The 23638-nt window shown below is 46.9% G+C and overlaps 1 protein-coding gene across 1 annotated transcript in view; it reads right to left on the bottom strand.

Moving 5' to 3' along the window:
* Window positions 1-23638, bottom strand: part of DNAH5 (dynein axonemal heavy chain 5) — a 5174212-nt gene that overhangs the window by 4218953 nt on the left and 931621 nt on the right. Inside the window, exon 16 of the mRNA XM_078687662.1 lies at window positions 3020-3191. Within this exon, the coding sequence (XP_078543788.1) occupies window positions 3020-3191 (172 nt within the window). The remainder of the gene's footprint in view (window positions 1-3019; window positions 3192-23638) is intronic.

The following is a 23638-nucleotide window of genomic DNA, read 5'->3' as shown; positions in this document are numbered from 1 at the left end:
CCAACGTCACTTCGCACTTATGCACCCGTCTTCCCTGGTGTAAGCATCCTGGTTCCTGGGGTATCCAGTCATGGCTGGCATGACTTGCGGGAGGGGGGTAGTGCAGGTGTTCGTGCTGGGGAGATTTAAAAATTTATTTTTAAAAAATTAACTTACTGGGTCCCGCGCCACCTCCGCTCGGGCCGGTCCAGATTATGGTATCAGCTGTGTTTGTGGGGAACATGAAGGTGTGGCTGACCGAACATTTTTGCGTTCCCGTAGGCAGCAACCGTGGGTCAGGGACAGCAGCAGTTCCTCAGTGAGGTCCAGGAGAGTGCGCGGGTTGGTGCAACAAACGGGCATCTGTGAGCCACTGCCACGCCCATTCTGGAGAATCAAAGTAATGTGACTTGTTAAGATGAATAAGATGGAGCTTAGCAGGAAATAACTGATGGTATTGTAGCCCCATTGCTCTCAGCTTCTGCTTAACTTTCAGATACAAATGCCTACATTGCTGCACTGCATGTGTGTAATTGGGAAAAGGAGAACTGTGGCATCTCCACATAGGTCAGATTGTAGCAGGGTCTCACTGAGAATCGCATCTCTGTCCCTATAGTTCAGGATATGAGCTATGATTGGTCGGGATAGACACCAGGACGTGGTCAAGGGGCCAAGGGGCCAAGGCCCTGGGAGCTCTTTCAATCGTAAATCACGAGGACAAATGATCACTGGGCATCCAAGACTTAATCCAGCGTTCCATGAAGCCTGCCATCAATTGGGGTTTGGTTTCCCCAAGGAGCTCAGGAACTCCAAATACGCTAATGTTATTGTGCCGTGAGTGGTTCTCTGCATCTTCGGCGTGTCTATGGAGCTCTGACGTGCTGATGAGTTGTGTGGAAACTTGAGACTTAAGAGTGCTGATCTCGCCCTTGACAATAGAGATTCCGGATTCTGCTTATATGATTCGGGCAGTGGTGTTTTGGGAGATCTTGACACAGCAACGCAGCGTCCATTTGCACCTCCCTGACCTTCTCCTCCACTGCTGCCGTTGAAGTTTGGGTAGTCTGCAAAATAACAGTGAGCTCACTGGACGGGGGCGGATTTGTTGTTGTCTGAGGGGCCTGGGAGGTCGCCAGTGGTGTCCCTGGAGTAGTGTTCCATACGTATCTGTATAGGTTTTATCCTTGCCCACGGTCACAAGCTGAGTGAAAGAGGGTGGAGGGAAAAGCACTATTTTCGGGCCAGTTTACTGCTGCAGTGGGGAGTTTCAGAGTCACACTTCAGGAATGGCCCAATCAGCCGGAAGCAGATTTTTGGTCAGAGGTCAGTGGCTTACGATCATGACACCAGGGACCTCAGGGTCAGCACAGGGTAGCCATCATCAGGTTCCACTCAAGCAGACCTACACAACCGGTTTCCCAGTGGAGGGAGGGGGTACCGATCCAACAGAGGAGCCGGCAGAGGTCCTGAGCAGAGTTTAAGAAGGAGACTGCCACTGCCCCCCAAGAAAGCACAAGCACCCACCTGCTGCTGTCCCAGTCTTCGGGGGTGAGCATAGCCAAAGGGGCCGATACTGGCAGCTCCACATCAGGCGGTAGGTCCCTGAGTCCATGCTGCAGTCACCGCCTCTTCACCAATCAGCGAATGGGGTTGCTGCAGGTCGGATCCCCAGGCTCAAGATAGCCAGGCTGGTCATGAGGCAGGGAGGAGCTGGGGCCGTCAACATGCCCTAACCGCCGGTTCCAGGTCGACACTGGCCATCACCAGGCGGAGGCCCAAATCGGTAGCCGGGGCCTAAAGCCAGAGAAGCGGTAGAGTCAGTCAAGGCCGCTACAGGTTTAGCGGTCTCCGAGGGGAAGAGGACGCGGGACCTAACTGACCATGCCATGCGGGCTGCTTCTGCAACCGCACAGTTGGGACCCCACCGCCCGTCTCAGTCACCCATTGCAGGCATGATCCCGAAGTCAGTTGTTTCTCGAAGAGCAAGTGCAGGGCATCCTGCCTAATCACCTCCGCAGTTCCCCTAACGGAGTGAGGCCGCCACCGCCCAGGATCACATTGCACTCCTGATCCAGGCAGAGCGAGTCGGTCACAGAAAGAGGCAGCGACCGAGGGGCGCATCCCCCGCCAGCCCAAGCTCCAATTGCCCTGTAGGGAAGCAGTGGGAGGGGGACCATGGTAGGCCCAGAGAACCTCAGCGGAGGGGTGTCCTGCCAGTCAGGCAACATGGTGTGCCCCAGGAATAGCCCGGAAGGGACGGCGCCAGAGTGTAATCACCTCAGGTCCCAGCCCCAACCCTCCAGCAGAGGCCAGTCGTCACCTCACCGCCGTGTCAGGGCCCCACTCAAGGATGACCATTCCAATGGAGCCGGACATCCAGGGAGTGCCCCCATCCACAACGCCCAAACATCCAGGACACGCGAGGGCTGCTGGCCACACCGCAATCCCGGCTCCCATGACGCAAGGCCGCAGTGCTGGCTTTACAACTCCATCGGGCACTCAGCTGTAAGGAGGGCAGCAGAAGTCAGAAAAACTGTTACGCTGCAGGCAAGATGTGGAAAAGTAGTCAATGGGTGTTAGATGGCTATCACAAGTCTGGATGGATGACGGATAACCGGGGTTCGGGCGGAGCTGTCTCAAAATACTCTCACCATGCTGGGCACACCCCAGAAGAGAATTATTTCATACAGAAATGACTCTATGAGGATTAAAGTCAGTCATTTTTAATTCGGTGAATAAGTAAAATGTGTTACTAGTGGCTTCCCTTTTAGAATCAAACGTTTGGATCCAGAGTTGTGCCTTGTAGTGCTGAGCAATCTCATGACTGGAAAGAGTAATTTCTTACCTATGGATTTGACCCGATTACTTTACTAAAATTCATGTGGTTTTATTTAATACATGTTCCAGGTGTTGTTGATGAATTTAGGATGACAAACAGAGCAATTCCAATTAAAAAAAGTCAACAAAACTTGTCAATGTGAGGTTTTGGTAATATGTTTTATGGTTCCAACAAAGAAGCAAATATTTAATCTAGACTCACCATGTTTAGCAGAAATATTACTGAAATATTTCTCAATGTTCAAGGAGGTCCAGTTCAAAGAAGTAAGGCCAGGTTGTATAGCGTCATCTACCTTTGCTACATGGGGAGTCATTAGAGGTTCCAAATGGGGCTGTATTTTTGCTCTAATTCTCTTATCTTCTGTCAACATCATCTGGAATAAAGTGCAAAGCACACAACATTACCAAAGTCATATATTCATCGCTAGCCATAGTACTTTTGTTTTAATTAATTGCATATGGGATTACCTAGCTGTAAATTAGAGAAAGTGACTCACCTGTAATATGCATATCTTTACTATCACACCACCGCCTGACACAGTGTTTTACAAGTTACAATGTGAAACTAGGCAAGCAGAGCACATCTCTTACACTTGGGAAACAAACTTTACAACGCAGTCATTACATCACACTACATTTACAACGCAGTCATTACATCGCAACATCCTTTACAACGCATCTCACTACAATGCATCCCTTACACTGCATGTCACTATAACACATGACACTACAATGCATGTCACTACAAAGCAGGCATTACATCAAATGTCATTACAACTCATACCATTACAACTCATAGTAACTCTACACTATCCAACACTTACCCTACTGTTGCACCCCCTGGAGTTAGAATAGTAATGTTAACCCCTACACTATCCAACACTTACCCTACTGTTGCACCCCCTGGAGTTAGAATAGTATTTTTTACCCCTACACTATCCAACACTTACCTTAAATGCAACGTAATGGTATGCTTGCGTTGTAAAGGTATAATGCGATGTAATGGAATGCGTTGTAAATCTAATTTAAAAAAATTTGTTGTAGTTGTATGCGATGTAAATGTATGCGCTGTAAAGGATGTTGTGATGTAAAAACTGCGTTGTAAAGGCATGCGTTGTAAATATATGCGTTGTAACGTCACACATTCATTACACTTTCATACCTGAGACACCTCATGCTAAAATTCTAAGGTTAACTATCTGGATTGATATAAATTGATGGAGGAGTGATGGATCTCCCTTTATGCTCAATGTTGGTAATGAAAAATATTAGAAGGGCTTGGGTTTACAGCATATTCAAGTACTTTTGCAGAGAAACCTCGACAGCCTGCCAGAGAAGTTTACAAATGGCAGATTTTCAGTCACTGCAATGCCAGGAAGATTAGCCACCGCCCAAACTCTGCATCAGGCTCAAAATATATTGTATTGTAATACTATTCATACAGTGCTTCCTAACTATTGCACAACCCAAATCATCTATTAAGCAGATTCTCCATTTTATAAAATTATGATGATCTTTTTTGACATTTCAAATCCGCAATTGGCAGTTTTAGTATTGAGAGAACAAGGAGTAACAGGGAGATAACATATGTAAACCTAAAATGGGGGCTTAATGAAGGGAGTGGGAGGATAGGGCTCGCATTAATGTTGAGGTGGGGGGCGAGGGGGATATGAGGACAACATTCTACTGCATTACCAGTACTGGTTTTCATATAACAAGTGCTGCTGTTGGATCATGTAGATTTGTTACTTGAGGGAGAAGAGAGACATAATAAAGAAACAGGGCAACAAGCATAAAGCTTCCCGTCAATCCCCTTAAAGTGAATTCCCTTTTCTTGGACTCGGTATCTTCCACGAAGACATCTGTGCCAACAATCATCAAAGGAATACAAAAAGTGATGGAAGGAATGTTTGATAACCTTAGCCACTGGTTACTTTCATGGACAGCATCTCAATTCATCATTTTTTGCCCACCATGCCACACAAGACAGGGGTTTGCCATATGTATATCAGCCTTGGCCCTGCTCCAAGAGGAATAGCCCAGCACAAACTACCATGCCAGGTTCACTCTGAGCATCAAAGATTAAGATCGATCAGGCGTGTGATCACACCACTTGTCATGGACTGTTGGCTACAGACCTTTCTTCTCGGCATTGCTGGATGAAGTTTTTTCTTGTCAGACGTGACACTTTGACCATGAACTCATATGAGATTGGACATTGCATCCATAGAATCTGCCCCTGTCTGCCACAAAATAGTGGCCCTAAGGGTAATCAAAATTCTGCCTGGGTGGGTTGTTTTTTTAAATTACCCTTTCGATGCCTTTCTCCATGGACAACAAAAGTCATCCAGGCATAGGCGTCTCTTGTGCCCCAGTCTCAAACTCCTTTCATGTCTCCTACTGCACTACATGGATGACCTACTACTCCAATTGAATCATTTATACAGCCCATCATACTTCTGATGAGGCTGGTTACGAGTGCATGACTGCAAGTGTGTTGACTGTATTTTATTCTCTATGGGACATGTTGGCTAAGGTGCATGAGGGTTTACATGTTAAATGAGGATGGTATAGTTAAATGTTTTGCAGACAATGTGAGGACAGATGTAGTCATGCATACAGCCTTATATCTTTAGAAGTGAACTGCATATTAAGTAGTGCATCAGTGGTGTTCAGCAGGATATCTGCTACATAGTCCACATAGGCGTGACCGACATTCAACCTACCGGAGGGTCAATTAAGCCACACTAGGACTACTAAATGCAGTTTTCAGTGGATCACCTGGGCCTGATCCCACTGAGTCAATGCTAAAACACAATTGTTTGCTATTGTGAAGTCCAACCAAGACCAACAGAAGCCCACACTCTGGTAGGATGCTTAAGCTTCCAAACAACTATATGGAGGCCACTCAGGAGAGACAAGCACACAACCAGAGGCAAGGTTAAGTTACCAGAAAATGCCATAAAGAACCCACCAGGAAGAGGAGATGAGCAGTCCAGTCATGTGTGCAAGCTGACAATCGAATACCCTCTATGCAGTAGTCAGGAGAAGCAGGTCCAAGTTACAGGAATGGTGATTAATTTCGGGATTGCTAGTAAATGCACAGCACTTCTAATTTAATGTTCTTTTTAACATCCTCAGCTTCTTTGTATACCAGGGTTTGGAGTCCATGAATTTTAAGGGGTCAGAGCCTTGTTTGTTGCTGGCCAAGGAGGCGATTAGAGTTTGTGCTAGCTTTTCCCCAATCACTAATGGTATCTATTGATGGCCTCCCCTGGTACGCTAATGCTGTTTTCCAACCATTATACTTTATAGAGATTTCCGAACTCCATTTAATCCGTCTCCAGGTGTAATACAGTTCATTTGTCCATATCGCTGGTAATGATGGGTTGGTGTTGATTGTGGTGCAAAATCCCCAAACCTGAGGCATATGGTCACTTTCACAGCGCAGCTGGATGGAATAGGTTTGAATGTTGTTGAAAAGAGTAATGGAAATGAAAGTGTAAACCAACACTACTGACATCTTTGAGCAATAATGCATAGTGCATATGGGTTGATCCTGTAGCAAGTGACCATTCAGTGCCTTGCATTGACAATGCCTCTAAGGCTACAAGTAGGGAGCACCCCAAAGAATCGAATCTTTGCGGTCGTGAGACTTCTGTGGGAATCCTCCACTGGATATCCTCCATACTTTCTGCCATGCTTCAACAGGGGTTTTCTAACAAATTTAGATTAAAATCTCCAGTTAGCAGAAAATGTGACTTTGTGTGTAGGAGAGTAGGATCTGCTTACTATGGTTACTCCCACTTTTTGCTGGTGTTTCACTGTTTTTCAACTTTTGTCTGGCTGGGGCCCTGCTATCCAGGACCCCAGCCTTGCTGCTTGCTCTCTAAAATGATTGCATGTACTTTAGGTACACTCCAGTTTGGTTACTGGGGTACCCTTGTGAGTCCCTAGTATATGGTATCATAGGTACCAAGGACATAGGTACCCCAGAGGCGTACTAGGGGCTGAAGAATGTATTATGCCACCCCTGGGAAGCCATCCAAAATGACACCACAGGACTGCTACTGCAGCCTGAATAAGGTGGTCTAACCGGTAACAGTTTAAAAGAGAAGCAGCATCACAAAATGGATGCTGCAGACACAGACACGAGTCTGGCCTCCTGCTGCTGGACGAAACTCCAGCAGCGGAGGCCTGGACAACAGGTTTCCTGTCACAGGGAGGTGTGTCCAACCCCTGGCAACAGGACTTTAGATTACATCTGGACGAAACTCTGATACTGAATCCTGGAACTTCGACGCTCTACTAAAGACTAGAGGACGGAAGAATCTCCCTTAGGGTCAAGGAGTGACTCCCCTGTTCAAGCAGGCACCAACAAAGCATCTTGCTGGTCTGCAATTCCGAAGCTCCCGCCGGACTCCGAAGTATTTGCGACACAGGACAAGGATTTTCAGACTTCTCAGCGGCTGATACGAGATCCCAGCAAAGCTGAGACCAGCAGCCTTCACGAGTGACGTGGAACCAGAACTCCTGGACACCGTGCACATTTGCTAGTGCATCGACTTCCCAAGGTTTCCTGAAGTTGTGCATTGGGTTACTTGTAGCCTAAGCGCCGAGCACCATCTACATCAAAGATTGTGAGCCTACACTCCATGAGTGTTCCATGAGCCCACTTCTTGCATTTCAGCTCGAGGCTCCTTCGCGATCCCTGGTCCGTTGACTGGTGGGTCCCCTCGAAGGTAACTCTACTTTTCCTTGGGCTTCTCTGGTTGCTCTTGACATGCCTTGAATCTTCCCTGAGTAGATAACCTAATCATTAAATTAGATTCTAAGACTGGCCCATTAACCTGCGTCCTCATCTATAGACCCCCTCACTACATTATTTCTTTCCCTCTCTCCCTGTGCGAACAGTTAGCTACTGTGGTTACAGACAATACTAAAATCCTTCTGCTCTGCAATTTTAACTATTGGTGTAACGATGACTCAGGCGGCCCGCAGGCCGTCGAACTAATGGAACTTCTATCGAGTCTCAATTTCTGCCATCATATCAATTCCGCCACACATGTGAAAGGTCATATTCTTGATCAGGTGTGGAGAAACAACCTTACTATCTCCAATCCCATCATATGCCCCTGCATTTGGTCGGATCATTCTTTGATAAAATTCACTATTTCTATGGCAAGTGATAGTAAATCTCCGACAATGGCCGGAGGTCTTATCAGGAAATGGAGCACCATTAACAAACAAGCTTTTCTAGACAATTTAGCTAGCACCATCCCTACTGATAATATAAATCTCGAGCAGGCCGAAATGAACATCTCTCGCTGGCTGCTGGGTGCAAGCAATATATATGCTCCCCTGAAGAAATTCAGAAAAGGCCGTCGCCCGGACTCTCAGAAGTGGTTTTCCGAGGACTTGAAGGCAAAAAAATTAGATATTCGCCATAAGGAACGCAAGTGGAGGAGAAACTACGAGCCTCAGGCCAAATCCACTTACACAGTTGCTCGCTCTGCTTATAAACAAGCTATTGTCCAAGCCAAGGCACTTTACTTCTCAAATTTAATCACCCACTCTCAAAATAAGTCTAAGGACATTTTCGCCATCGTCAATAAGCTTTCAAACATGGAGAGAGTCAACCCCAATACAACGGCGACTCAGGATCTGTGTAACTCCCTTAACCTATACTTCCGGGACAAAATGTCCACAATTAATGCCAGTATTCCAGTTACTGCCACCATATTGAACACCACCCCCCTGATCTCTAGTGATTACGTCTTCGATCACTTTCCACCTATCAATGCAGACTCCTTACAAACCCTCATCACTAGAGTGAAATCTGTGTTGGGGTTCAAGGGGGCCTGGTTCCTTCTGTCTAGTTCCCCGTTAGCGTTTTTTCTTAAAAGTGCCAAGTGCATATGCGAATTTATGGACGCTCCCTAGAGCTCGCTTTAAAAGGGGGTTGCCAACAGGAAACAGGTGCTTGGTTTCTTTATTGGTCCCTTGCCGTGTGTTTCCTGTTCCTGTGGTTCTACCTTGTTTCCCTTCCTTCGAGCTCCTTTCCAGCGGTCTTTTCTAGTGCTGGGTTTTGATCCCCTTTTTTCCCCTGATCCCTTGTTTTCCTATTCCCTTGGGCATTTCAGAACCTTTTATTGGGGACCTGTTTTTGATCTTCGGTGACGTTCTGGGATTCGCGGCTGCGTTTCCTTTGAGTTCTAACGTCCCGTTATTATCCCTTTTTTGTATCCAAACCATCTTGTTATACGCTGTGTTTGGGTGGTTTCACGAAGGTGCTGAATAACGGCCGTTTTTGTGCTACCTTCGTGTTCTTTTTTAGATTCCAGGTTTTTTTTGGGTGTCTTTCGTATTCCCTTTGATACCATTTTTCCCCTGTCCTTTTTTGTCCTAAGAATTGTGAATTCCACCCCCTTAGTCATTCTCGGTGTTTCCCGAGGGGGCGTGGTTGGTCTGGGGTTACGCAAGAAACAAACAATACGATTGCAGTGGAAGAATTCCTGTTTCGTATCAAGCCATTCCCGTTTGTTATCTGGGGTAAGCATGGAGGTCGGTGGTTCAAATGTGTACTTGGCACTGGTAATAGTAGTAGGGGTGTGTTTAATCTTGTCTCCTTCTTTCATTTTAGCGGTCTCGTCTGTGTCAAGCTGTCAGCTGCCAGGAAGCCAGAGGAGACGAGTTGTGTTCCCCAAGACTTTGGGTTCCCTTGTTTTGTTACCCACCTTCTCCCGGTGTCGTGTTCTCCACCATCCGTTTTGATTGCGGGTGTTGGGGGTCACGGTGAGGGTAGAGGATTGGGACGTTCTTCACTCCTGCGGTGTTGGGCCGGTCGGCATCGGAACAGAAAACCAAGCCCACGAATTAACACACCGCCCGAGTGAAGAATGGTTGAGGAGGCAGCAGGGGGGGCTTCTTCGATGCAGGAAATCATCCGGGCTTTAGCGCACATACAGGGTGAAGTCCAATCCTTGCGTCAGGAGAACCAGGAGTTACGAGGGACATTGAGTGAGGTGAAGGAAAGCACTAAAAGAAGAGGGAGGGATCCCTCAGTTAAGGCTAAGCCCCCATTGATTCAACCAGCCACATTTCAATTTGAGAGGAGCAGGGGGCAGAGTGGGTCTCCTTCCCCTTTGTCCGTTACAGTGAACACTCCCGTGCCGGTGCCTCTTGCAGCTCCAGAGAGGTTTTCCGGGGATAGTAGCAGATATGCTATATTCATGAACCAGTGCCATTTGCACTTTATGTGTCGACCAACCGCTTTTCCTGACGACACTACTAAAGTAGCGTTTGTGATCTCATATCTTTCGGGTACTGCAGCTAGTTGGGCGGTCCCCTTAGTGGAAAACAATGACGCTGTGTTGAATAGTTTTCCGGCCTTTAACCCCTTCCATGCTCATGACGGAACGGTTCCGTCATGAGCTACGGTTGAGCTGTGCTCATGACGGAACCGTTCCGTCACGACCACACCCGTTTTTATTACGGCCCAGCACCGGAGGGGGAATCGCGGTCGCGCTGAAAAGGTTAAGAACCAGATGCATAGTCTGTTTGCTAAGCATGCTTTTATGCAGGCAAGCGACGTTGAATTGTTAAAGCTCCGGCAGGGTAAGCAGGATCTTTTGGGTTATGTGGCTACTTTCAATCGCCTAGTAGCAGAGATACAATGGCCCATGGCAAAAAGAACCTCTTTGTTTTATCAGGGCTTGTGCGAGGACTTAAAAGATATAGTCCCCCAGGTTGTAGACCCCCCTGAAGATTGTGTTGAGTTCATCGATTTGGTTGTCAAACTCAACCATCGTATGAGTGAAAGAAAAGTGGAAAAGATCAGGTTTCAACCCCCAAGGACAACTGTAACCAAGAGAGAAACATCTGAGAATGGGGGCGTGAAAATAGATCCTGAACCTATGCCTTTGGGTGGGGTGCGGGGTCCTTTATCCAAGGAGGAAAAGGAGCGAAGGCGCTTGTTGCAGTTGTGTTTGTATTGTGGGAGGGGTGGACACTTTGCTCGAGAGTGTCCAGTGAAACCGTCTCGGATCCTGGAGAATAAGGCTGTGGCTTTCGTGGGAAGGGATTGTGAGAGTCCTTTAGTCCATGAAAGGGGTTTTTGTAACCCATATGACGTACAAGGGGCGGTTCAAAAAGTCCCGCATCATTTCACGATATCGGCTTGCTTCGCTTACTCATCTTGTGGTAGAGCTTCCTTGTCGGTATTATTGGATTGTGGGGCCACAGGGAACTTTGTGGACATTGGGTTGGCCGAGTCGTTGATGGTTCCCTGTGTGATGAAGAAACAACCTGAACCCGTGAGGGCTATTGACGGCACGGAGCTAACCTCTGGGTCGATTGTACGACAAACCGAACCTTTGTTGATGACATTTGATAATGGGCATTCTGAGACGGTCTGTTTCGATCTGATTGCCGCACCAGCATTTGGGGTGGTACTCGGGGTACCCTGGCTACAGGCCCATAATCCCAGAATCGATTGGGCGCGGAGGCTGGTTACGCTTGATTCGGAGTATTGTCTTCTTCGCTGTTATTGTGAGGCGACTGATAGGGTGTCTCCGTTGTCTTGTGCAGCGAGTGGTTGCGATCAGAACGGTTTGCCTCCTTCGTTTGTGGCATATAAGGAGGTGTTTGATAAGGATCAGGCGTGTGTATTGCCACCACACAGGGCTTTCGATTGCCGTATTGATTTGGTTCCGGGGGCCATTTTGCCCTGTGGTAGGGTTTATGCGTTGTCGGAGCCGGAGGAGAAACATCTACGGCAGTATTTGGATGAGATGTTAAAGAATGGGTTTATTCGGCCTTCTTCTTCGCCTGTGTCTTCCTCCATATTTTTTATACCGAAGAAGCAGGGTGATCTTCGCGCTTGCGTAGACTACAGAGCGTTGAATAAGGTCACAATAAAGAACAAGTACCCATTACCTCTTATACCCGTGTTGTTAGACCAGCTGCGACATGCCAAGGTGTTCACAAAGCTTGATTTAAGAGGTGCTTACCATCTCGTTCGCGTCCGCGAGGGCGACGAATGGAAAACGGCGTTCCGTACTAAGTTTGGTTTGTTTGAATATTGTGTTATGCCTTTTGGTTTGTGTAACGCCCCTGCCGCTTTTCAGTTTTTTATAAATGAGGTTTTGCGTGAGTTTTTGGATGTCAGTGTGATTGTTTACATTGATGATATTTTGGTTTTTTCCCCGTCCTTTGAGGAACATGATGCTCATGTTTCGCAGGTTTTGTCCAAGTTGTTGGAACATCGTTTATTTGTCAAGCTGGATAAATGCACTTTCGGTGCGACACATGTTGAGTTTTTGGGATTCCTGATATCTGCGGATGGTATAGAGATGGATCCCCGGAAGATCGAAGCTATAGTTAACTGGCCCATACCCGCATGTGTTAAGGTTATACAGGTGCTACTTGGTTTCGCCAACTTCTACAGGCGTTTTATCAGTCATTTCTCTGACATTGTTTCGCCTATGACTTCATTGTTGAAGAAGGGAGTGGTGTTTGAGTGGACGCCTGCGGCACAGTTGGCTTTGGAAAGATTGATTGGGCTTTTTACATCTGCTCCTGTGTTGATGCATCCTGATCCCGCTCTTCCGTTTTATGTAGAGGCAGATGCGTCCCAGCTAGCCATTGGGGGCGTGTTGTCTCAGCGTGACAATGAATCTGGGTTGATGCATCCAATTGCGTACTTTTCAAAGAAACTACTACCTGCTGAGCAGAATTATATGATTGCCGAAAGGGAACTATTGGTCATAAAGTTGTCTTTTGAGGAATGGCGCCGTTACCTTTGGGGGGCTCGTCACCCCATTACCATCTATACGGATCACAAGAACTTGGAGTTTTTCCGGTCCGCTAGGGCTTTAACTCCCAGACAGATGAGATGGGTGCTATTCTTCAATGAATATGATTTTACCATCACGTATAGGCCAGCTGCTCAACAGGGGAAGTCTGACGCATTATCTCGGATTTATGCGGATCCGTCACAAGGAAACAAGACGGAGGAGTCCTGTTTTATGATTCCTGGTGATAAGATAGTTGGTTGTGCTTCCATGGACGATTTCATGGTTAAAATGCAGGATGAAATGAAGCAGTTAGATCTGGGTCCGTGGCTGTCGGAACCTGGAATCACGGTAAAGGTTATTGTATCAGGCAAAGAAGTTGTTTGTGCCCCCCGAATTGCGTACACTGGTTCTTACATATTGTCATTCTTCCTCCTTGGTTGGGCATCCGGGGGTCAATAAGACCAAAGAGCTGTGTATGCGTTGGTTTTGGTGGAAGTCTCTGGCCCATGATGTACAGGTATTTGTGGCCTCATGCCCGGTGTGTGCTGTTAGTAAGTCCTCGCACATGTCTCCGTCTGGGTTGTTGCTCCCATTGCCAGTGCCTCCTTCTCCCTGGCATACGGTCAGTATGGACTTTGTGACCGATTTGCCGCTTGATTCAGGGTTTACGGCCATTTTAGTTGTTGTGGATTTATTCACAAAAATGGCTCACTTTGTTCCCTTGCCAGGGTTACCTACATCTAGAGAATTGGCTGATGTGTTTATGGCCCAAGTGATCCGACTGCATGGGGTTCCTACTGCCATCATTTCAGATAGAGGGGCACAGTTTGTTTCACATTTTTGGACTGCCCTGTGTCGATCATTAAAGATGGAAGTACGTTTGTCCACAGCTTACCATCCACAAAGCGACGGGCAAACAGAACGTACCAATCAAACCATGGAGCAGTATTTGCGCTGGTTGCTAACGTCACTGACGGGCAGTTGGGTACAAGCCCTTCCAGTGGCTGAGTTTGCATATAATAACAGCATGCACTCAGCTTTAGGCATGTCACCGTTTTATTGTTCAATGGGGTTCCATCCCTAAACCATTGCTATTCAGCCATCTGAGAGGGTACCAGCAGTGGATTCCCTGAGTAGGGGTTTGATTGAAATCTGGAAGAAAGCCCAACAGCATTTATTTGAGTCCAAGAAAGCCATGAAAGAACAGGCAGATAGGCATAGACGGCCAGCTCCTCTGTATGCTGTTGGGTTTAGGGTTTGGCTATCAACGAAGAATCTGAAGTTACCAGGACCAAGAAAATTACAGCCTCGGTTTGTAGGTCCCTTTCCTGTTCAGAAGGTGGTGAATCCAGTTGCGATCAGGTTGGCTTTACCGGCTGAGTATGGTATTCATCCTGTATTTCACACCTCTTTGTTGAAGCCATACGTCACCACTTCTCAAGAGTTGCCACCTCCTCCTCCCGTTTTAATAGATGATAATGTGGAGTATGAGGTTAAAACTGTTATGAATTCCAAGCGGATGAAGGGACGGCTGTATTACCTAATTGACTGGAGGGGTTATACCCCAGAGGACCGTTCTTGGGTTCCGGCAAGTAGGGTTCATGCTGCCCGGTTAGTTCGTCTGTTTCATCGCCTGCATCCTGGGAAGCCAAGGCCTGTAGGGAGGCTTTCGGGAGGGGGTACTGTTGGGGTTCAAGGGGGCCTGGTTCCTTCTGTCTAGTTCCCCGTTAGCGGTTTTTCTTAAACGTGCCAAGTGCATATGCGAATTTATGGACGCTCCCTAGAGCTCGCTTTAAAAGGGGGTTGCCAACAGGAAACAGATGCTTGGTTTCTTTATTGGTCCCTTGCCGTGTGGTTCCTGTTCCTGTGGTTCTACCTTGTTTCCCTTCCTTCGAGCTCCTTTCCAGCGGTCTTTTCTAGTGCTGGGTTTTGATCCCCTTTTTTCCCCTGCTCCCTTGTTTTCCTATTCCCTTTGGCATTTCAGAACCCTTTATTGGGGACCTGTTTTTGATCTTCGGTGACGTTCTGGGATTCGCGGCTGCGTTTCCTTTGAGTTCCAACGTCCCGTTATTATCCCTTTTTTGTATCCAAACCATCTTGTTATACGCTGTGTTTGGATGGTTTCACGAAGGAGCTGAATAACGGCCGTTTTTGTGCTACCTTCGTGTTCTTTTTTAGATTCCAGGGTTTTTTAGCGGTCTCGTCTGTGTCAAGCTGTCAGCTGCCAGGAAGCCAGAGGAGACGAGTTGTGTTCCCCAAGACCTTGGGTTCCCTTGTTTTGTTACCCACCACCCCCCGGTGTCGGGTTCTCCACCATCCGTTTTGATTGCGGGTGTTGGAGGTCACGGTGAGGGTAGAGGATTGGGACGTTCTTCACTCCTGCGGTGTTGGGCCGGTCGGCATCGGAACAATCTGGCTCTCCTAGGGACTGTTGTCCCCCATATATCTTAAAGGAAATTTTCTCGGCTCATCCTGTCCCTATTTTGACCTTTCTCAATGCCTCCCTCTCACAGGGGGTGGTCCCGAAAGCCTTCAAAGAGGCAGTAATTATCCCCCTGTTAAAAAAAACCAGGGGCGGACTCCTCAGCCCTGTCTAATTACAGGCCAATCTCTCTCCTTCCCTACTTGGCTAAACTCCTTGAAGCCTATGTCACTACTCATCTCTTCAATTTCATTGAGGACTCCAATTACCTGGACCCCCACCAGGCCGGGTTTCGGCCAGTCCACTCCACCGACACTGTTATCACCGCTGTCATGGATTCTCTCCGTGTCAATGCGGACAAGGGAATACCCCGAGCGCTGGTCCTTTTAGATCTGTCTGCCGCGTGCGACACGGTCGACCATGCCATCTTATTGGACCGTGTCGAACAGGCAGGCATACGGGGCTCGGGCTATAATTGGATTAGGTCTTTCCTTAGCGACCACACTCAGGCGGTCCGCATGGCCCCCTTTACTGCTCCTAAAATGCAGACGACCTGTGGGGTCCCTTAGGGTTCTTCTTTGTCCCCTCTTTTGTTTAACTTGTACCTTGTCCCTTTGATTCAATCCCTGGGAAAGTTTAAAGTCGCCACTTTTAATTATACCGACGACTTACAGCTCATCTTTACCATCGACAGCTCTCCCGACTCAATCAGGGAATTCCAGGATACCATGCTACACATGCGCGGCTGGATGGATGCTAATCATTTAAAATTGAATCCTGGAAAGACGGAAATAATCCTCAATGGCAAAAGCCAAATATGTTGGGGTACCCAATACTGTCCGCCGGAATTAGGTCTTGCGCCCACAACCTCTACATCAGTCAAAAGCCTGGGAGTGATTATTGATAGAGACCTTATACTGAAAACTCAGGTGAGCTCGGTGGTATCCTCCTGCTTCTACCAGCTTTGCAGGATAAAAAAAATCAGTCGGATGTTGACCCAGTCGGCCTTGATCCAGGTGGTGATAGCGTTAGTTCTATCCCGCCTGGATTATGCCAATTCCATCTATCTGGGCCTCCCACTGCACCTTGGCAAACGTCTCCAACTGGTTCAGAACCAAGCTGCCAGACTGATCCACCAACGTCCCCGTTGGCAATCAGCTAGGCCCTTGCTCAAACAACTCCACTGGCTTCCTTTCACCCAACGAGTGCAATTCAAAACTGCCTGTATTGTTTTTAAGTCCCTCCATACCCTCAGCCCCCAATTCCTTAACACCCTTCTGTCTAGATATGTCCCCTCCCGCAATCTCCGGTCTGCTAACCTTCACCTTCTGTCCACACCTATCTTCAAGCTGCAACGCCAGGGTGGACGCAGGTTCGCTGTTCTTGCATCTAAACTCTGGAATTCCCTTCCTCTGGAGATGCGTTCCTGTTCCGACCTCTTAGTGTTTAGGAAACAGCTTAAGACCTGGCTTTTTCCGTCAGCCTAGGCTTACCCTTTTTCATCTGGGTCATGCTCTTAGTCAGCGCCATGAAGCCCTCGGGTGTACGTGCGCTTTAAAAATGGCTGTTAACATAACATAACATAACATGCCCTGACTCCCCACGCGGGGTGAGTCCCTCAGACCTTGCTGGTCTGCACTGAAGCCAATCTCTGCTTTCTGCGTGGGTTGCTGTTGCCGCAGCTTGTTGGGTCCAATCTGCAAACCGACACCGCAGCACTCGGCATCCTTTGTGGGACAGCTCAATTCCAGAACCTGGTCATCATCGATACCTCCTGGTGGCTGAAGAGTCAAGCTTCACCTTCTTTACCTAAAATCACCCGACATCGGTGGGCATCCGCTCATCGCCTCTGTCCCCTCTGCTTTCAGGTTCCTCATATCTTCGATCCAGCCTTGGACCCACCCGGACACTTTCCACTTGGATGCCAGTAGCATTTTGCAGCAGATCGCCATTGAAAACGATGACGAAACCCAACACCAAAAGACACCTATGCATCGGCTTCCCTGGATGAGGTAACTCGAGTACTCCGGTGCTCCCGTGGGTGTTGGCTCTAAAACCCCCTAGTTCTAAAGGGGTTTGCTCCAAGCCCTCTTCTAAGTGTTCTTTATCTTTAAAATTCCTACCGAGACTTTCCCCAAAGAAGTTAATGGTGATTCACGGCTGTGTTCACACACTGCACGCACCCCCGTGGGTCCCCTGTGTCACTATCTTGGGTGGTTCCTGGTGGTCTCAGTGGTTCTAAAGGCTCTAGGCCTTGAGTCTATGCAAGTCGTGGTTCTTATACCACTTTCTTAATATATGGTTTGGTACGCCCCAGGGCTCAACGTATATTGTGCTAATTTACTGTGTGTTATTAAGTTTACTGAATGTACTTTTGCCTCTAGACTCATAAAGGGACTAGAGGGATGTGTTTAGAAAAAATACATATATTTTATATATATACCTGGTGTGGTTCTCCTTTCATTTGGTCATTCATGATATTATAGACTGGTACAACAAGCTGCTTTACATTCCTTCAAGACTTAGACAAGGTTGCTCTCCACAGCTACCACTAGGATAGCTTTCTATTAACCCGTTTGCTGCGGCCGTCGCCAACGGCCGTCGCGAGCACTACCTTGGTAGTGCTGCGCACGTCTGTTGGCCGACGTGGCCCCGCCCGCGCAAGAAATTACCCGCACCGCGACGGAATTCACGCCGCGGTTAACGGGTTGAGGTTGTCTTTAACCTACCATCAATAAGGGTCGTTTGGACTGGTGCAAGGTGCCCACTAGAATAGTGGTCAGCATATGCCAGGCCAACTTCTCACATTGGTGAGCAGCGTGTGGGATTCCAGCTTGCCATTGTTTTACCAGATAATCTCAAGTGATTGATCATTTGAAAACCACTAGAGGTACCAAAGGTACAGATAATACAAGCTTAAATACAGTAAGTTCTACTGGACTTAGAGTTGTGTGTCAAGGGCTTAGCACACCCTTTCTACAACTCAAGAGAGTTTAGTAGGTAAACAACTAGAGTAGGTAGTGCATACACCGCACCTCACTAGTAATGTCTTCAAGGCCAGGAACCGGTGGGTACCTGCCAGATGTCAGTACGTTACAGGCATCCAAGTATGACACATTCCATTTTTTAGAATTAAGGGATCTGTGTACTATGAGGAAATTGAAGACAGGCAGAAGTGCCAATACCCAACACCTCAGAGAGAGACACTGTACGACACGCCACTATATTAGCTGCCACTCCACTCTACTTTAAAATATGCCACTCCACAACACTCTATGCCCCTATACAACACTGTTCTGTACAACATACCACGCAACTCCTCTAGACCACTCCACCTAATGCCATTTGCTTAGTGGCACTCCACTAACTGCCGCTCCCCTCTACGCCTCTATGCTGTATGCTATGACACTGCACGCCACAACACTAGACCACACTCCACACAATGCAACTCCTCTCTACGCCTTTCCACTTGATGCTCTAACACTGTACTTGATGACACTATACACCACTAATCAAATCCACTATACTCTACTGTTCCCCAATCCAAACCATTGTATGACACTCCACTCTGCGCGGCACCACTGTACGCCACTGTACGACACAACACTATAGGAGATGTCACTCCACTCTACTTTACAAAATGCCACTCAACAACACTCTACACCACTCTATGCCACTACCCAACACTGTACTATACTGTACAACATTCCATGCAACTCCCTCTACACCACTCCACCCAACACCATTCGCTCTATGCCACTAACCTCGCTGCCTCTCCACTCTATGCCTATGTGCTGTACGCTATTACACTGTATGCCACAACACTGGACCCCACTCCACTTAATGCAAAACCTCTCAGCACTTCTCCACTAGACGCTTTTACACTGTACCGGATGACACTATACACAACATCAATCCACTCCACTTTACTCCACTTTACGGCACTGTACCCAATCTGCCCCAATATATGATACGCCACTCTAATCTTCTCCACTGTATGACACTCTACTGCACTCTATGCAACAACACTCTTCAAGAATCTACTACACTCTGTGGCTCTCTGTACTCTACCCTACACTCAACTGTGTAACACTCTATTCCATACATTGATTGACTATGCTATAATATCTTCTGAAAATGTTGGCAAAGTAAAAGATCTTGTAATCAGGGAATCATTAGGTAGTGATCATAAATCGCTATTGTTTTCCCCGCATTGTTTTGTATATTTAAGAGATCACTGGTAGTATAGCTAACCAGTTTGTTGCAGAATGAGCGTAGGATAGTATGGTCTGCTAAATTGAAATCCCAAACTATAAATAATATCGCTATGATCTTGAAATCCAGTGTTTTTTTTTTTTGTTTTTTTTTTGTGAAAACCTTTATTGATCTTATGCATAGTACACAGCGTCTGCCTACAACCACTACGGGCCGGCCGCTATGACAATCAACAACATTCCAGGTCGTCTTACTATGCGGAAAAGCTAAAAATAAGAGCGCTACGGTGTATTATCAGCAGACATAAGAGAATAACGTAGGTTTCATTTTATAAGTTTAAAGAGGTGTCATACATTCAGACCAGACAACCGAAAGGGCGAGCCATACGACATAGTATCAACTAAAGGAGCAGCAATAGTTAGGATTCGTGCGTTGAACATTATAGGCAGGATACACAAACACAATACTTCATTCCGCGCCAGTCAGTGCCCACCCAGTCGATATATCACTTCAGGATTTATGTGCAAACTTAACCACTATATAGCAGGATGTGAGAGGGCATAATCTTACAGCAGGAAGAAAGGATCCAGTGTCATACAATAAAGCGAATTTACTTAGAACAAGCCATGGAGGAGGATACACGCCCTCTAAAAATATAATAGGGAAGTGAAAACAGGATATGCGAGCATTCAATGGCTGTGTACTAATATCAACGCCGTACACACAAAATCCAATAAACAGTGCAAACAACATAAGCACAAAGTGCTAAATCCTACCCAAAAAGAACACCACCCGACCCTCCGTCTGATCTAAAATATACGAAAAAATGAAAGAAGAAAAAGAAATACAAAAGAAAGAAAAATAAAAGGGAAAAAGGAATACAACCAAAACCAAGAAGAATAAAGAAGGCCATAGGGACAAAAAATTATAAAAAACAACAACACCCCTCCCCCATCCCCCCACCCCGCACCACTGCATGTGGCTACGGCCCACCCCCTAGCAGCGTGCCTGTCGCCCATTAGGAACCCGAAATATAGACAAGAGAATAAGAGAAACAAGAAGAAAGGGAATAAAACACAAAAGGTAAAAAGAAGGAAAAGAAAAAAAAACAACAACCCACGAATGGGAAAGAAATGTGAGGGAGATTCCCAGTGTGGGAACCCCGACCCTCCCCCCACCACCACATAACGTTCGAGTACTTAAAAATTAAAGTCAGAACAGTAGGAGCACCCACTAAAACAGGATGATGTAATCGTTACGCAGTTCAATTCACACAGGACGGTGAGGAGCTCCCCAGTAGTGACAATGGCACCCGGAGCACACTTGAGACCCACGGGCCCCCAGGATCGATGGTACAGATCGCACACGTCTTGAGATGTCGGGCCAGGTGGAAAGCACGAACTGGAGCACCCAGGTCAGTCCAGGAGAAACCAAAGTCTCGTAAAAGTCACAAGGAGCGGCCTATCGATCGCCAGCAACCGCCATCCACGGGGCCAAGCATACTGTAGTCGATCTGCGGCAAGCCTCCCAGGGGTATTCAAAGGAAGCATGTCCACACTGCAGCCACCATGAAGTCCCATCCATCACCGGCCGTAGCCCCTTCGCAGGGGATAGCAACAGTTATCTCGCAAGCAGTAACGGGCAAAACTAGTGATGGCTTACAAGGAAGCATTGGTTAAAAATAACCGGAACAGTCTCACGCCATTTCCAGAATAGAATGAAACGGCCCTTTAGAGATATCCGTTCGCCCTCTCTCAGCATCCAGCATACCCGGCCGCCGCCATATCTAGATAGAATCCATCAAGTCGCCATTTTCCCGGGAAGCACCACCACAGCGCAGCACAATAAGGCTGAAGAATCGCCGGCCCCGCCAGAATTACAATTCACCGATGCCCCAGTTACGAAGTAACACAGGATAACAGTCTCCCCCACCACAGGGTATTGTCCACAGGCCCCCCCAGCACGAAAATGACACGTCGATATCGTGCCCCACTGGCACAAGTGAGCCGGGGCGTGTAGCACAGTTCAGTACGCACAAGCAAGCAATGTACCTCCAGGTAGACAAAGCGCCGTTCCCTTAGTCCGGCTGCCGATGAAAGGTGCTGGGGGGGGGGAGGGGGGAGAAGCATCCAGCACAAAAGGGGCTGTGCATCGCGTCTTGTAGAGGGCTCCGGCGGTGTCGAGAGGTTCACTGAGCGCCATGGTGGGAGATCGGCGTCTCACAGGATAGTGTGGCTGCTGGTATTGAACTAGCAGCCGGGTGCACAACAGCGCGAGGTCCCGGTCGCCGGCATCAGACGGGCCGCCCAGAGCGGAGGAGCAGATCTTCGTCCCTGGGGCTCCGAATTTCGCCGGAATCGGACGCCCCATCACGGCGTCCCCTCCGACGCACAAAAGCTCCGTTCTTGCGCGGGGCATGTAGGTAAATCGGGCGGCGAGGGGAGAAGGTCGGCGGAGCCGGGACTCCGTGCGGCCATCTTGGTCGCCGACCCGGCTCCGCCCACCTTGAAATCCAGTGTTAATCATATGCCTCAGACTATTTTGGAAGATTATGATAAACTGATTTCCTCAAAACAGGAAGGGGCTTTGATGGTCTTAAACTATGATAGGTCTCTGAAGGGCATACATAGATCTCCTAAAGAGAGGGCAAAGTTTGTGTTGAATAAGAACATAAGGGAGACTTAAAAAAGCTAATATGAAGTTTATAATCAAACAACAAAGGAAGAATTTTATTAAAGAAATAAGAAAAATTATTTGGAAGGAGAAAGAGATAGCTTGGACAAAGTTTATAGTTTCTCTTCAAACAGGAAGAATAAAGGGTTTTTGAAATACAGTCAGTAGTGTGCTTGGGCTGACAAAAGAAATTGAAGCATCGCCGGTGGGGGAGAAAGAGTGGGTCAAGTACGTCTCATATTTACATAAGCTAAAAAAGATATGTGGGTTGTTATGGGGTATTTTAAATATTTCGAACCCAATGTGGACCCCACAGTAACCAGAAATGAGGATCTGCTAAAGAAAAATGAAGAAGTTCAGGGGCCAAAGGCCTATTCTCGGACATAATAAAATTTCATCCGAGTTTGTGGGCCCGAGTTCTGACCCCCATGTTTGAAGCTATAATGAATTACCATGGTTTTCCAGAGTCCCAGAGAGAAAGCATTAGCGTCCCTTTGTATAAAAAAGGAGCGTGAGAATTGCCCATGAGTTAGCGTATGATGGCCCTTTTCGCTATTTCCAATAACATTTACGCTAAACATCTGTTAGGTTTACTGGACGATTGAGTAGTAAGTGAAAGAGTTCTCCGAACCTCCAACTAGGTTTTCGTAAAGGGTACTCAACAGTTGATGGTTGCTTACTACTCAAACTATTGGCTGAGGAATATGATTTTAAAAGGAAAAAGCCTCTCTATGTGGCATATATAGATTTGTCAATATCATTTCTCACAAAAAATTGGGCGCTCCTTTGGTTAAAAAATGTGTAACTGGAATATTTCCCCTGGGTTGTTAAATTTGATCAGTTAAATTACATGAGGACTCATGGACAAGGGTAGAACTAGGGAGAAACGGAGCACTGTCCAGGAAATTAGATATTCCAAATGGTCTAAGATAGGGGTGTCTATTGGCCCCTCTCCTGTTTTCAATTTATATTGCTGATGTGCCACTAGAGCTGAACCAGCTTCGTCCATGTCGACCCAAATTAGGAACACAGGTTGTTTCATCACTTTACTAAGCTGATAATACAGTTCTATTGGACCTCACTTCAGTATGCCTTCAGAAGTAACTTGAAGAACTCTCAGAAGGTAAGGTAAATGATCTGTGAATAAATAGGTCCAAAACTAAAGTAATGATATTTTCAAGAAGAATTGCTCAGAAAATAAGACACAAGTGATGCCTAAGTGGTGATCAAATTGCAGTGGTAAATGAGTATAGATGTTTGGACTCCATTTTAGATATAATTTAAATTTTAAAGCTCACATAGACCACTAAAAAGCTCGCTCAAAGGTTATTGCAGGTGCCTTACAAAGTAAGGACATTACATTGGGACATAAAATTCAGTAGGAATACTTCGAAAGACCTACAACGCAAAAAATAGTAAATTTACTTTTGTATGGTTGCGATGTTTTCACTGTGAAGAATACAGCCGATTGCAGATTATAGAAATGAATATCTGGAAAAGATGGCTTGGCCTGCCGAGAGGTTCAGAGAATAGTGCACTGAGGTTGGAGTTGGGACTCACCAATATTTTATATAAATATAAGCAGAAATTCTTAATTATTGGGCTCACTTCACGGAGTCAGCTGACAGTTCTCTGAGGCAACTAATTAGATCTTATTTATATGTGAATGATATAGGCTCATGCGCTGCCAACCTTCAAATAATCAAGGATCCCC

This window comes from Lissotriton helveticus, chromosome 4_1, assembly GCF_964261635.1.
Source record: "Lissotriton helveticus chromosome 4_1, aLisHel1.1, whole genome shotgun sequence".
Taxonomy (NCBI): domain Eukaryota; kingdom Metazoa; phylum Chordata; class Amphibia; order Caudata; family Salamandridae; genus Lissotriton; species Lissotriton helveticus.
The sequence above is the reverse complement of the archived record's forward strand: the minus strand, read 5'-3'. Positions and strand labels throughout refer to the sequence as shown.